This window comes from Sphaerodactylus townsendi, linkage group LG01, assembly GCF_021028975.2.
Source record: "Sphaerodactylus townsendi isolate TG3544 linkage group LG01, MPM_Stown_v2.3, whole genome shotgun sequence".
Lineage (NCBI taxonomy): Eukaryota > Metazoa > Chordata > Lepidosauria > Squamata > Sphaerodactylidae > Sphaerodactylus > Sphaerodactylus townsendi.
This window is the reverse complement of record NC_059425.1, coordinates 57,767,932-57,782,021: the sequence shown is the minus strand read 5'-3', so window position 1 is coordinate 57,782,021 and position 14,090 is coordinate 57,767,932. Positions and strand designations below refer to the sequence as shown.

General features: G+C 41.6%; 1 protein-coding gene across 1 annotated transcript in view; it reads right to left on the bottom strand.

Annotated features, from left to right (window-relative positions):
- The window catches only part of KCNK2 (potassium two pore domain channel subfamily K member 2), a 152,662-nt gene extending 144,498 nt beyond the window's left edge, over positions 1 to 8,164 (bottom strand). The window contains exon 1 of the mRNA XM_048493879.1: positions 8,000 to 8,164. Within this exon, the coding sequence (XP_048349836.1) occupies positions 8,000 to 8,033 (34 nt within the window). The 5' untranslated portion in view covers positions 8,034 to 8,164. The remainder of the gene's footprint in view (positions 1 to 7,999) is intronic.
- Between the last annotated feature and the right edge of the window lie 5,926 nt (positions 8,165 to 14,090).

The following is a 14,090-nucleotide window of genomic DNA, read 5'->3' as shown; positions in this document are numbered from 1 at the left end:
ATGTCCAGGCTGTGATAAACAAGAGTGGCAGAAGCGCTGGGGCCAGGGCAGATCTGTCTAAAATGGTGACCAGCAGGAAGCCTAGTGCAGCTTGCCCTAAAATTGGTCTGCTTATTAAAATAAGGAATGACATAGATGAGTTATTAATTTAAATTACATTATTTTAAATAAAGGAAAAATAGTTTGATCCATTTTCTGTTTTCTTGTGTCTTCAGGGTAAGGGGTGTGGGGAATGGGGCAAATTAAGCTTTCAGGCCATGAAGGACTTTTAAACCAGCACCTTTAATTGAACAGAAAAATAAATTGGCAGTTAAAGTAATGACCTTAAATTTAAGGCAATATGTTCAAAATGTTCTGTACCTATTGTAGCTTCTGTATTGTGTTGAACAGTGAAAACTATATGATTTGTTGCCTACCATAAGCTCACTTTGACACTTGGCTACTGACATGTGGCTTACTTTAATTTCATCATATAAATCTCTTTCCCTCACCAATATCTCCTTACATTTTTTTGTTTCAATTAGCCAGCATCCAAGTCCTTTCTCAATCTGTATATGCATTAGATGTCAGAGAGATGCCTTTGATCAGTTTCACAGTCAGGCTAGCTGAAGACCCAGATGAAGACAACTAATTGCCACTTGGCTGGCCTGCTCACTCTGAAGTGTTATCAAGGATGTAGGTAAGGGGGGTTCTCGGGTTCAACACCCCCCCATTACATGTCCGAAGCTCCGCCCAACCGTTTGTGGGTTTTTTTGTATTTTTAAATGGTTTTTGGGTTTTGACCTGCAGGGGGTGCAGCTTGTAGGCTAGCAGCATCAAAATTTCAGAGATTTGATGATACCACTCAGGTTTGGTGAAGTTTGGTTTAGGGAGTCCAAAGTTATGGACTTCCAAAGGGGGTGCCCCATCCCCATTGTTTCCAATGGGAGCTAAACCTAACCCTAACCCTAACCCTTTTGAGGCTCCATAACTTTGGACTCCCTGAACCAAACTTCACTACACCTAGGTGGTATCATCAGAATAGTCTTCTGCTGATACCACCCAGATTTGGTGAAGTTTGGTTCAGGGGTCCAAAGTTATGGACCCCTAAATTTGGTGCCCAGGTTTGGTGAAGTTTGGTTTAGGGGCTCCAAAGTTATGGACTCCCAAAGGGGGTGTCCCCATCCCCATTGTTTCCAATGGGAGCTAATAGTAGATGGGGCTACCCTTTTGAGCGTCCATAACTTTGGACCCCCTGAACCACACTTCACCAAACCTGGGTGGTATCAGAAGGAGAGTCTCCTGAAGATATCCTGAAAGTTTGGTGCTGCTAGCTTAACAATTGCACCCCTGACAGCAGGCACCCCCCAAATTTTTCAGATTCTCCTTTTAAATCCACCCTCTTTGGCATGGATTTAAAGGGAGAATCTGAGCTCCCCAGTTTAAACATTGAAAGTGATGCTGTTTCAGGGTTGGGGATAATCCACCCCAAAACAGCGTCACTTTCAATGCTGTTTTAACTGGGGACACCAGTTTCTCTCTTTAAGGTGGATTTAAAAGGAGAATGTGGGCTCCCTAGTTTAAACACCATTGAAAGTGATGCTATTTGGGGATGGATTCCAGCATCACAGCGGCCGCCCTTTGGGGGGGTAGGTTGCAAAACTCAGATTTTGCACCAGGCTCCATTTTCCCTATCTATGCCTCTGCCCGGAGGGGAGGGCAGAAGGGACTGCTGGCTGCTGGCTGGGAGCCCAGCTGATGGGGCGGCGGAGCAGGGGAGTCTGCCATCCCTGGTCTCAGAGAGCTGCTTTTATAAGCACTGAGGCTGAAGGTGGGGCTTGGGGAGGTGTGGCAGCACCCCCAGGGCGGGTGGGGGCAGGGCCCCCCATAAAAAATCTATACCTACATCACTGAATGTTATCTATTTTTTGTACAGTATTTTGAACTGATTCACAGGGACCTTTTACACAGAACTGGGGGGATTTCATCCACTTATGTGGTTTTCTGGTTTACATCTGGCTCACATCAAGGCTAACCAAGGTAGGGCATAGTAAAGTACTCAGGCAGGCTCTTCACTGCTAACTAGAAATAAATGTCTTAGGGCCTTGTACATACCTTTATCATGAGATTCTGGAGCTGGAACAATCAGACCAGTCTGCACACTACTGCAAACTGAGCCATTTGGGGCTACCAACTAAAAGATTCCCAAGACTGTAATACTTTCCCAGCTTCTTACACGATTTCTCCCACCCAGCCAGGCCACTGATTTCCTTTGACCTGGTAGGAGTATAAAAGCTCCCAGGTCAGACTATGACTTGGCTTGCAGTTCTTGGTTCCTGTTCCTCTTCTTACTGGATTCCCCTCATATCCTGATCCCAGGAGCAATTCCTTTGTATTTTTTATTCACAGGCTTTTCAGGATGCCAGGGATTTATCATGGGATCTTATATATACTAAACATGTGCACACAACCACTGGGTCTCCCATCCCAAAACATACAGACACTTGCAAAACATGCTGTCAAGACATAAGCCATCTTAGAGGAAAAGGTCAGCTAAAACTCTTATCTTCTGGCACTGACTGCTTTTCAGGTGTCAGCGAATGCCCCCTCAGCCTCACAGTTACTCATCAAGGTCACGTCACAAGCTTGTTAATTAGTTTGCACTATTCAGCCCTAAATCTAGCATGGAAAGGGGGGAGCTCTTTCAGAATGTTCCATGGAGACAGCCCTGTGATTGGTTGGGAATGGGAATACCAGCCTCCACATGAGATCCTCCAAAATTACAGCTCATCTGTAGCTACAATGATCAGTGGATGCTTTGGAGGGTGAACTCTACAGCATAGAAGCCCACTGAGATCTTTGTCATTCTCCAGGAGTTTCCCAACTTTGGTCTGGCAACCCTACCCACCACTGGTTGGCCACCTTTGTTGGGAAGCTGAGGAGGTTATAGCTGGCAATGTCTATATAGTGTAGATTATGGCCCCTTCCACAAATGCAGAATAATGAACTTTCAATCCACTTTCACAATTGTTTGTAAGTGGATTTTGCTATTCCGAACAGCTGCAAAGTGCATTGAATGTGGATTGAAAGTACATTATTCTGTATGTGCAGAAGGAACCTTTGATATAGAGAACATTCCCCTTCTTACTCCCCTTTCCTCCACCTACACATCATTGCTGCCTGAGGATACTGTTTGAATGCTCTGGAATATCATGCTTCAACAACCAGTATTGCTGCTGCCAGGAATAAGTAAGTAGGACACCAGTTGGTTTAGTGACTTTATGTGCATTATAACTCCATTGAATTATATGCTTTGCTTCTAATTGCTTTTTTTAATGTCACCAATATTGCTTCTTTGCTTCATTTTGTGTAAGTTACTGGGAACCTACCTAGGCCTCAGTTTGGTTATTTAATCACCCCAAGGCAGGGTCAGCCTTGGTAGAGATACCAATTATGGTTGATTTTAACATAAGTCAAGGAGCTCTCATTTTTTTTAAAAAAAAGCTTTGAACTGAGGTTAATTCACACAATTTTTGGCTAAAAATTCTGTGTGTTCAGCATTCAAGAAGCTGCAAGATCCACCTGAGACTACCCCTCAGTACTGGTTTTTAAAATTGAGAGCTCCCACAGCTACTTAAAAAACCTTAAATTGTAGAGATTATCATGGATCTTCTGGTGTCTTGTGTCTATATTGGTCTTCTGTGCATGCAAGCATACATGCTTGGTTCTTGATACTCCATTGTATATACTAAATTGAGCATTATTTGAATTGATCCTATATTATTCAAAGGTCATTTCTCATTAGGTCACTAAAAGAGAGGTCTGACAACTTAAAGATTAACTTCTGTTTTCTCCTTGGGCACCTAGAAATAAATGAAATGGTTTTCAGTGTCTATCACAAGGCTTCCTCTAGAGAATCCTGTTTTTTATTTCACACAATATTTTCGGAGACCTGTGGTCACTTCATTCTGTAAGGAAACTGGTGGTGAGGTGAAGAATGAATAACACTAGCTGTCAAAGAGGTTCTGTTAAGCATAGGCCAAATAAGATTTAGCAAGATTTAGAACTGCTGCTTCCAGTGATAAGCAGCAGTTAAACACTTATGTAAAAAAGAACCAATGTGCACTTCTAATTTCAGACTACAGACTACAGATTCTGAATGTGTGTTCTGGAAGAAGGGACTTCAAAACAGAAAGAACTAATGTCAACACAGAGAAATCTAGAAGGGAAAGGGAAAGAGCTATATTTCCCAAGGAAGATTGCTTACATGTGAATTCACTGTAAAAAATACATTACTGTGTTTCTGCCCTTCTTCATATTTCCATAAGGACAGACATTACTAAGCAGGCATGAATAGTTGTACAACTGCACACAGCTTTATTTCTTTCCTGAACCAAATGAACATCAGCATTATATATTTCAAAAAATATAACTCAGAACCCTCAGCAAGCTGTTTCCCTGTTTCCCCGAATATAAGACATCCCCTGAAAATAAGGTGTATTAGAGGTTTTGCTGAAGTGCGAAATATAAGGCATCTCCCGAAAGTAAGACATAGCAAAGTTTTTGTTTGGAAGCATGCCCGACGAACAGAACACAGTAAAATAAGACATCCCCTGAAAATAAGACATAGCGCATCTTTGGGAGCAAAAATTAATATAAGACACTGTCTTATTTTCGGGGAAACACAATATTTCTAGGCCTTCTCTTGGAGAGAACCCTGGATAGTTGTAAACTCCTGTGTCCAGAATGGCTAGTGTTGTTATCTCCCAGTCCATCATTCACATTGATATGAACGAATGCTGGTATTGGACAAAAGTGGTCCCAGATTCCCTCACTAAAGGGAACCATTGAGTCACTACCCTAGCGGGCTGCTAGTGACCAAGAGAAAGCAGAACGAAGTCCCAGCCACTCTGCCAACACCTCAGGAGTCACTTTGCTCAGAGCGATCATCAGGAGTTCGATGTGATATCAGCTCACCCAGTTGTCTTCTCCTGGACTGCTACCAGTTTGAGGGAGGATGCAGTGGGTGTAATGCACACTGTCAGCTCTACTGATCTGAGTAGCTTGTAGCAGCACAGAGGCTGCTCAGCTTGGCTTGTTCCACAGCCATTTTTCACATCTCAGTCTGCTCCTACCAATGGACCAAGCTACCAATTACATTTTTTAAAACATGCAGCTCAAAAGTTAAGCAAAGAACTCCCCATCTGGGCCATTTCAGTATTGGAAAATGGTATACGCAGGAGGTCAGGAACCCCACAATCATAAGCTGAATCAGTTCCCCCACCCCCCGCTGCCACAGCTGGTATGGCTTATGAGGAAACCAAATCAATTCCAGGGACCCCACATCCAACTCCTTAAAAACATAACCTGTAGTTTGGCCAAAAGTAATTACTTTATATTCATTTTCCAAGCAAGTAATTTAAACACAGTACTGTTTTTTACATTTTCCCTTCTTTCCCATCTCCATACTGTCTACATTCAGCCCACCCCAGGCAAGCCAGTGGACACATCTTGCTGTTCTCTCTCTGGTTCTCTGGCCATTTTAATGGCACTCTGATCCATGTCTGCCCTGGAAAGGAAAAGAAAGTTCATAGACCACCCCTCCATTCTCAGCTTAGATCAGAAGCTTCCATTTCAGGTCAGAAGTAAACCAGGCATTTCGGTTAACTTTCCACAGTGGTCCCCTTGATGAAAACTGAAGAACTGGGGGAAGGCTACCGAACCTACCTTCCTGTCTCATAGCCTGTTCCTAAGGCTACTGCCACCAACTCTCAGAGATTAAGATTTCATGAGCCTACTTCTGCTTAATCTATAGAAGACAGCCGTTGCTTCAGTTAAAGGTGTTAGAATAGGAAGCTGCCCCTGCTTTTCTGCCTCACAATTAGGGATGCTGGCCTCCAGGTGTGCTGCCATGCAAGCCTATAGATAGGGAAACCATTTCTGAAGGCCTTATCAATCATTTCTTGATATCATAGACAACCCAGACTCATAAAACAGAACAAGGGTAAAATGGATGCCAAATCTTAATTCAAGGGCTTTTCTACCAAGATGGTTTGCCTGACACATGACATCCGTCTTTCCCACCTAGATTAAGTACGCATAGCTTCAGACAATGCCTTCTCTGAAGGCTCAGACACTTAAATCTGGATAACAACAACCTTGAGATCATGCACCTGGCTCCAATTTCACAAAAAGACTGCAAATGCCCAAACCCTAATTTTACTGGCAAACCAGCTAGATCACCCTGCACCTTTTCCCCCCAAAAGTTAATTTAATCTTAAACCTCTTCTTCAGAGTTTATTTGTTCATCATGAGTTGGGTGTTCCTAGGTTTTAATCTGATCAAGACTTTTTCCACAGCACTGCCTGGGAACTTTGTTCTGGGAAGATTGCCCCTCTTATAGCCAGAGGGTCAAATTTTTTCCTATAATGACCCTCAAAATTCATGACAAATTGCCCTTGGACCTCTCTTCTTGTGCCCAACATGGTTTCCTGTGAGCAGTGATGATTACTATCTCCTGCTTCCCCAGCCCCCTTCTGGATCAATAAATATAGCCCTTCCCTCAATTCTCTCTCTTATTCCCACTTTAGATCATATGTCTCTATGAGACATCTCAAAACTCTGTGTACAAATGTTTGCAATGTATGTGTGTACTTTTTATTATTTTTAATTCCTCAATAAAATTGTAACCCTTCTTCAATTTTTAAGCAGTTTTCTTCAGGGAGTGAATGTTGAAAAAATTGGTGATCTCCTTATTGTCAGGCCTGACACTTACCTGCTCTCACATTACATGTCAGTTCCAAGCTAATTCCCCCCACCAAAAGGGAGCAGACCAGACTAATTTTGATAAAAGGTAGCACATAGGGATTTCCCAAAATTCTAGCTAACCTTCAGCCTACAGAGAAAACAGATGCTTGGGAGGGTGGACTCTATGGCACTGCACCCCTTGAGGTCCCTGCCTTCCTTAGGCTCCATCCCCAAATCTTCAGGAGTATGCCAACCTGAATCTGGCAACAGAGGGTCTGACAACCCTGCTCATAATAATCAAACACTCTGCCATTGTGCCGGAAAGATGTGAGACTACTTCACAACATACATCAATAACATACATGTTCACTGAAAAATGCAAAAACAGTGATTTTCATGTAATAGTGATTCAAATACTTTATGTACAGGAATTCTATTAAGCTCCTCAGAAGAGGTCAGGTTTGTGTTTATTAAGCATCCATTAGGTAGCATTTGCTGAATGATTAAGGAATAGATATTTCTTGCATTGGAAAATTACAGAAAAGAACTTCGCTTTCCTTTTGCTGTGTACATACTCATATTACAATATTTTAATATTTATTTTAGGAAACATATTGCTGGCTTCAAGCATGATTTGGTTTTCATCTTTTCAAACAGATACTCACATGAAGCAACTGACTTTCAGTTATTTCTGACCTGCTCCGTTGTGTACCGTAACTTCAAGCACATGTTACGAAAAAGAAATCTGATAAATAATATGTAGAAGGAAAAGGCTTGCATGATCTAGCCTTCACAACTGATATAACTGACATAAAATTAATTTATATAATCCATTTTTCCAACAGAAAAGCCAAAAGATCACCAATTCTGCACAGACACTTCTGCAGTTAGACTTCTCAAATCCCATTGGTATCTTAATAACCTATATGCATAAGGCTTATACCTGAACAATGAATTAGCATTAGTTGATAATTAATTAATTATTCAAATATTGAATTGTACACATGATGCTCTGAAAATAGACAGATTTGTTTTCCACACGTTTATTAAATTGTGGAGTTAAATGTTTTAATGTAGCATTTTCCATTCAGAATACAACAAAAACATTTAAAAGGTAAAACTGTTGGTTAAGGATTGACTCCGTGTTCTATAGCTCCAGAGTAATTGTTTTTCTCATTTCAAATCTGAGCTCTGGAGTCCAACTATGTTGAATCAGTAGCATGCCACAATGGGTTGTGATAATTATATTTTGATTTGCAGCAAGAATACTTACAATGGAAGTGATACCGTGCTTGTAGGTTCATCATTTGGTGATACAATTAGAAATCAGCATTTTTCTTCCTTCCTTGAGTACAGCATTTCTTTCCCACTCCTCCTAAAAGTGGTTCTCTTTGCACCATTTCATCCAAATAGCATATTTCATTCTTAACTGCATCACAATTTTTTGTACTTGTATTTCCGTCCTCAACAATCAAGCAACTGCACACAAGTCAATAAGTCATCTGGGGTACTAAATCTATCACATTTGCATGATGATTTACATATCTACCAATACGTTCTACAAGATGACGGCTGATTCCACTACTAAATATTGTTCAGCGAGGCGTCTATTACAAATATATTTTATAAGATTAAAAAAAAACTTTTCAGTAGTCCAAACATAAAAGGAAGAGAACTTGAATGAATCAATCAGAATAACTAATCTTATTTGTTATCTCTTCCTACCCAACCATTATCCACTCATAATGTGTGCCTTTGCTGAATGCAGTGCCATCTTCACTGTAATAGTATCCCAAGAATTTTTAGAGACTCAGCAGGGTTTGAAGTAGATAATATTTTCCATTCTTTAAAGGACAAAGAGATCTACGTAGCCAAAGTTTATTTTTAAGACCCCATGGTCACTAAATAGAATCATGATATGATTTGTGTTCCTGGGTCTCTCTCTGTGTGAAGGGGAGGGGTGCTAAACAGCTGTTCCTGTATTATATTATTTCAGATAAATAAAGGCTTGCAATGTGTCAAATGATTTTTTTATATGAATTCCTTGCTAATTTTAAATCAATAACAAAATGAAAAATATAACATGTTGCAAACACTTATAAATCATCAAAAGGGTAGCATTTCTCTCAGAATTTTCATTTATCAGGCACTGATGTGAGGAATGTTTTGTAAAAGATTATTGAACATTTATTTTATTTTAATGAGAGGTCCTTTTTATCACATAAGGAATCAAAAAGGAACCGCCCTGCAAAAAGGTGAATCTAATACATCATCTTGTTTCCAAGAGTAGCCAGTTAGATGCTTCAGGGAATCCTATAAGCAGTGTATGAATACAATAGCATTTCCATGTTGTTTGTTAAGATCTGGTATTCTGAGGTATGCTGGCTCTGCATGTAGAGTTTCTATTCAGTGGTCATGAATAATAGCTATAGATAAACCTCTGAGCCTTTTGGGGGAGGGCGGCAAATAAATAAATAAATAATCAATTAATCAATCAATCAATCAATCTCTGGGTGAGTACTGCTGCAACCTACCCCTCTGCTATCCTGCCAGCCCAGTGCCCTCATTGGCAGGGCCAGGAGAGCATCAGAATTGAGAGGGAAAGCCATGTGGAAGCCTTCTTTGGAAGCCTAAAGAAATACCACACAACCCTTTAACAGCCCACTCTTGGGTACCCACAAGAGCTGGCCTCTTCACGGAGCTACACTGGCCATCTTGGTTACTCAACCTCTACTTGCCTCAGAGTTAGCCTTGCCATGTGCCCACCTTTTGGAGGTGAACCTCCACCTGCAGGCCTAATCCCCTGCCTTTAATAGTGATATAGGAGGGGGGAAGCCAGTAGATGTTCTAGGAACTCCAGCATGCTTCTATGCTCCTTACCATAGAGATTAGGGCTATGCATCCACATGAAGCTGAACTGAAAATGAACCCCCAAAAGTGCTTTGGCTTTGGGGGGGCTTTTTCCATGGCCCAGTTCTCACAGACTGTTAGAGAAAAAATAATCCTAATTTTTTTTGGGGGGGGGAAGCCCAATCATGAAGCTAACAATTGGGTTTCAAATTTTAACTCTCCCACAAACTATGTACTTTGGCTGGTGTTCTGGAGGGCTTCTAGGTGAGTACTGTTGAGTAGACAAAAGTGCCCTCCCCTTTTGCTGCAATGCTGTGGAAGAAACAACCCCTTCTGCCCTTTTTCTGCCCTGTGGCTGGTTTCTGGGGCAACAGGTGAGAGTGGGAGAAGCAACTTGAAGAAACAAATAGGAAAGCTCACTGGAGCTTTCCTATTTGACCAAAAGTGCATTGCAGTTATGTTAGGCTTGCTGCAGTCATATTGTTACAGGTCACAATATGACTGTAGCAGCCTCTAGAGAGGGGACGGAGGAAGTGGGAGCAGAAGAATAGAGTGGCCAATAGGATTTCAGGATGGGGCAAATCTGCTCTTTGACCAATCACAGAAGATATTTTTGGCTTGGATTTCTTTCAGAGATTTTTGTTCATGGCCAAAGTGCCTAAATAGAAGGCCTGGTTTCAGCAGACCCCCGTTCCAGGCAGAGGTTTAAGACAGTTCAGTGTGCAAAGTTTGGCTTTGACTGCTGCTCCTTCCTTTGAGCTTCTGATGCTTCAACTACTTCATCCCTTGGATTATGGCCTGCCTGCATTGTGTTCTGCTGCTCGTCTGCATCTTGAGAAGATGTTGAATGGTATAAAATTATTGGTTTATTAGGTTTATTATTTTTTTGTGAAGTGTGCTTGTAGTAATTTTTTTCTTTGGCATGTTGGTGGGTTGCGGGCCCCTCAGGGTCTTGTGACGCCTGTACAGTCTTCAATTGTCTAGAATTTGTTTTGGTTGACCCATTTATTAAAAGTTGGTTAAGGGTTTTTTTTATTCTTAGGGCTTTATGTCTGTGGGTGGCTCTGCTGGGGATTTTTTTCCTGGGTTTTATGGAGGATGTTCCTTCACCAATTTTTCTTTAAAACCCTTGTCTCCTAGCGTGTGGTAGAGAGAAGACAGGCCAAAAATCCTTGTGAGGTCTGCGGGACTAGTTGCATTTTCCTGTTTGGTTGTGTGGTTATTCTTGTATTTCTGCAGTTGAATTGGTTGACTGAAGAGGGTCTCTTGTATCTTCTTGTCCTTGTTTGGAAGACACTGATTTTTCTACAGGTTTTCATTTGTTTTGTCTATGTGTGTGTTTTTTCACCACATTTTTTATTTGGGTTCCTTTCTCTGGACTGAGGGTCTTCTGTGTGGAGGGGGGGAATCTTCAGGGGTTTTTTTCAGTTGGTTCTTCCCTTCCCTTCCCTTCCCTTCATTTTCTGGTGATTGCTTCTCTGTTGTGTTACTGAGATGTGGTGAGATGGACCTGTTTTTCCTTCATTTTTATAGAGAGAGGTTTGGGGAAGGTGATAGGGTCAGGGTCTATTAATTGTTTCTCTGTCCAGTTGGTGGAGTTATTATATCAAATACCACAAAAATTGTGCACAGCCTTAATGAAAACCGGGGGGAAATCCTAGAGTATCACTTGAAAATGATGTCAAAGACTCCCCAAATTTCACCTTCACTTGCTACTGCTCTCAAAATCTCCTAGCATTTGTTGATGGAACCAGGCTTGGTGATTCAGTAAAAGTCATATCAGCTTTTGCGGGGAATTCTTTTACCAATAAAAAACCCCCAGATGTATTCAAAAAGCAAAATATAGCAAGGGTTGGGGAAAAAACTGAATAACCATTGGGTGTTTTTTTTTTTTACTTTTTAAATCTCTCTCCCCTCCGCCACCATTTCCCAATTTTGGGTTCAGATTTTTTAACCCAAATATTTTCAGTGATAGCCAAATAAAGCCAATGGATATTAGCTTTATTGGTCTTTGCCAAAAAAATTCCAAGTTTAAAAAGCCAGACTCTAAATTTACTGACATTTTGTATTGGCAACCCTATTTGAAGCATCTCCAGGACCTTGATAATGAGCTATTGAAATGGTGGTGTTCTGGTATCATTTTAAAGGCAGGGAGGGGGTTTCACTGCAACTTCCACCCCTGGCAGCAACCAGAGAAGTCCAGGGTTTCCCCTCCCCATATTCACTATGCATTCGTTTCTGTCTTTTCCTCTATTGAAAGGAACAGTTTTCAAATACTGCTATGCCTCAATCTCTCAGTTCATGGGTGGAACATATAACCCAAATTGAAATGTGTAATTTTGATGGAATAAGAGTTCTCAAACACCCTCTAGTTAGGCTTGCAACCTAGTCAGTGGTTGCAGAGAGTCTATTTTTATTTTGTTGAACATTTCAACAGTTTGCCCTGTTCATTGGGCTACTCTTCACATATTCAAATAGTACAATAAGCAGCGATTCACACAGGCTCATTTTCTACCCAATGGGATTCCTATTTGTCCCTTACTGCTCAGCAGCCAGTCATGTAAATAAACAGTGAGCAAATCAATCTGTCAGTGATTATAAACAAATATGATTTGTTTTAAAGCCCCACTGCTCAGGTTCATTTAAGGCCATTCTATCAATGTTACCTTGTGCAAGAACATTTTTGTACAGTCTTATGGGAAGCATAATTCTGCCCTCAAATCATTTCATTACCTGACCTGACCATCCATGAACTTGGGAAGAATCATTTCACCTACAACACTGATGCAAAAACTCCTGGGGCAAAAACCAGCACCATACAGAAATGAGACTCTACCAGTATAGGTGTGAGTTGCCAGATCTGCCTTGAGAAATTCCTGGAGATTTGAAGATGGTGCCTTCAGAGGGTGGAGTTTGGGGAGGGAATCTAACTCAGCTGGGATATGATATGATTCTAGTATATGCTTGAATCCTTGAGAGTCTCTAGACTAGCACTTTACCTTTCAATAGTGTATTCCTAACTAAGGATATCACATATTTTGCAGCGAATGCTTTTAATTGGCAAAAAAATACTATATTCGACAGTTGTGATCCAAGGACATAGGTAAGGGGGGGGGGGGTTCAACCCTGTATTGCATATCTGAAGCTCCGCCTTGTTTGTGGTTTTTTGTATTGTAAGTGTTTTTTCAGTTTTTGGCCTGCAGGTGGCGCAGTTTTTAGGCTAGCAGCACCAAAATTACAGGGATTTTTTGGAAGAGACTCTCCTAATGATACCGCCCAGGTTTGGTGAGGTTTGGTTCAGGGGGTCCAAAGTTATGGACTCCCAAAGGGGTGCCTCCATCCCCCGTTGTTTCCAATGGGAGCTAATAGGAGATGGGGGTACACTTTTGAGGGTCCATAACTTTGGACCCCCTGAACCACACTTCACCAAACCTGGGTGGTATCATCAGGAGAGTCTCCTAAAGATACTCCAAAAGTTTGGAGCTGCTAGCTTAACAATTGCACCCCCAAATTTTCCCAGATTCTCTTTTTAAATCCACCCCCTTTGGCATGGATTTAAAGGGAGAATCTGAGCTCCCCAGTTTAAACATTGAAAGTGATGCTGTTTCAGGGTGGGGGAGAATCCACCCCCAAACAGTATCACTTTCAATGTTGTTTTAACTGGGGACCCCAGATTCTCCCTTTAAGGTGGATTTAAAAGGAGAATCTGGGCTCCCTAATTTAAACACCATTGAAAGTGATGCTGTTTGGGGGTGAATTCCAGCATCACAGTGGCCGCCCATGGGGTGGTGCGTGCAAAACTCAGATTTTGCTCTGGGCTCCATTTTCCCTAGCTACACCTCTGCCCAGAGGGGAGGACAGAAGGCAGTGCCAGCTGCCAGCTGGGACCCCAGCTGGTGTGGGGGGAGGCAGGGCTGGGGAGTCTGCCATCCCTGGCCTCAAAGAGCTGCTTTTATAAGCAGGGCTTGGGGAGGTGTAGCCATGCCCCCTGAACCCACACCATAAAAAATCTATACCTACATCACGACTGTGATCACCTAATGAGCTGACCACCCAGTCAGTCAGCCTGTTCACTATCTACCTCAAACAGGGTTACCAAGCTTAATGCAGGGCCTGGAATTTTCTCAGAATTACAGCTGATCTCCACACTACATAGATCCATTCCACTGAATGAAATGGCAGTTCTAGAGTCACAGCACAACATTAATTTCTTAAATCATGTTTTCATATGTTCATTAATTTAGATGAACTTGAAGCACTATCTTTAGCAAGCACTAAAAGTAACAAGTTTAATATAGTCGATGTAAAGCAATACCCCTGCCAGGGAATTACAAGGTATAAATAAAATAAAATAGAAATAGTGATGGGATTGAACTCGATAGCCGCCAAGTAGAAAATAAGCCCAACCTCAACTTGCAGATCCTGGCCAAACCAATATGGTATTGAACTACCACATTGATTTATACTGTACCTGGGGCATACAATTGCTCCAAGCGAAAGTGATGGGATGGTAG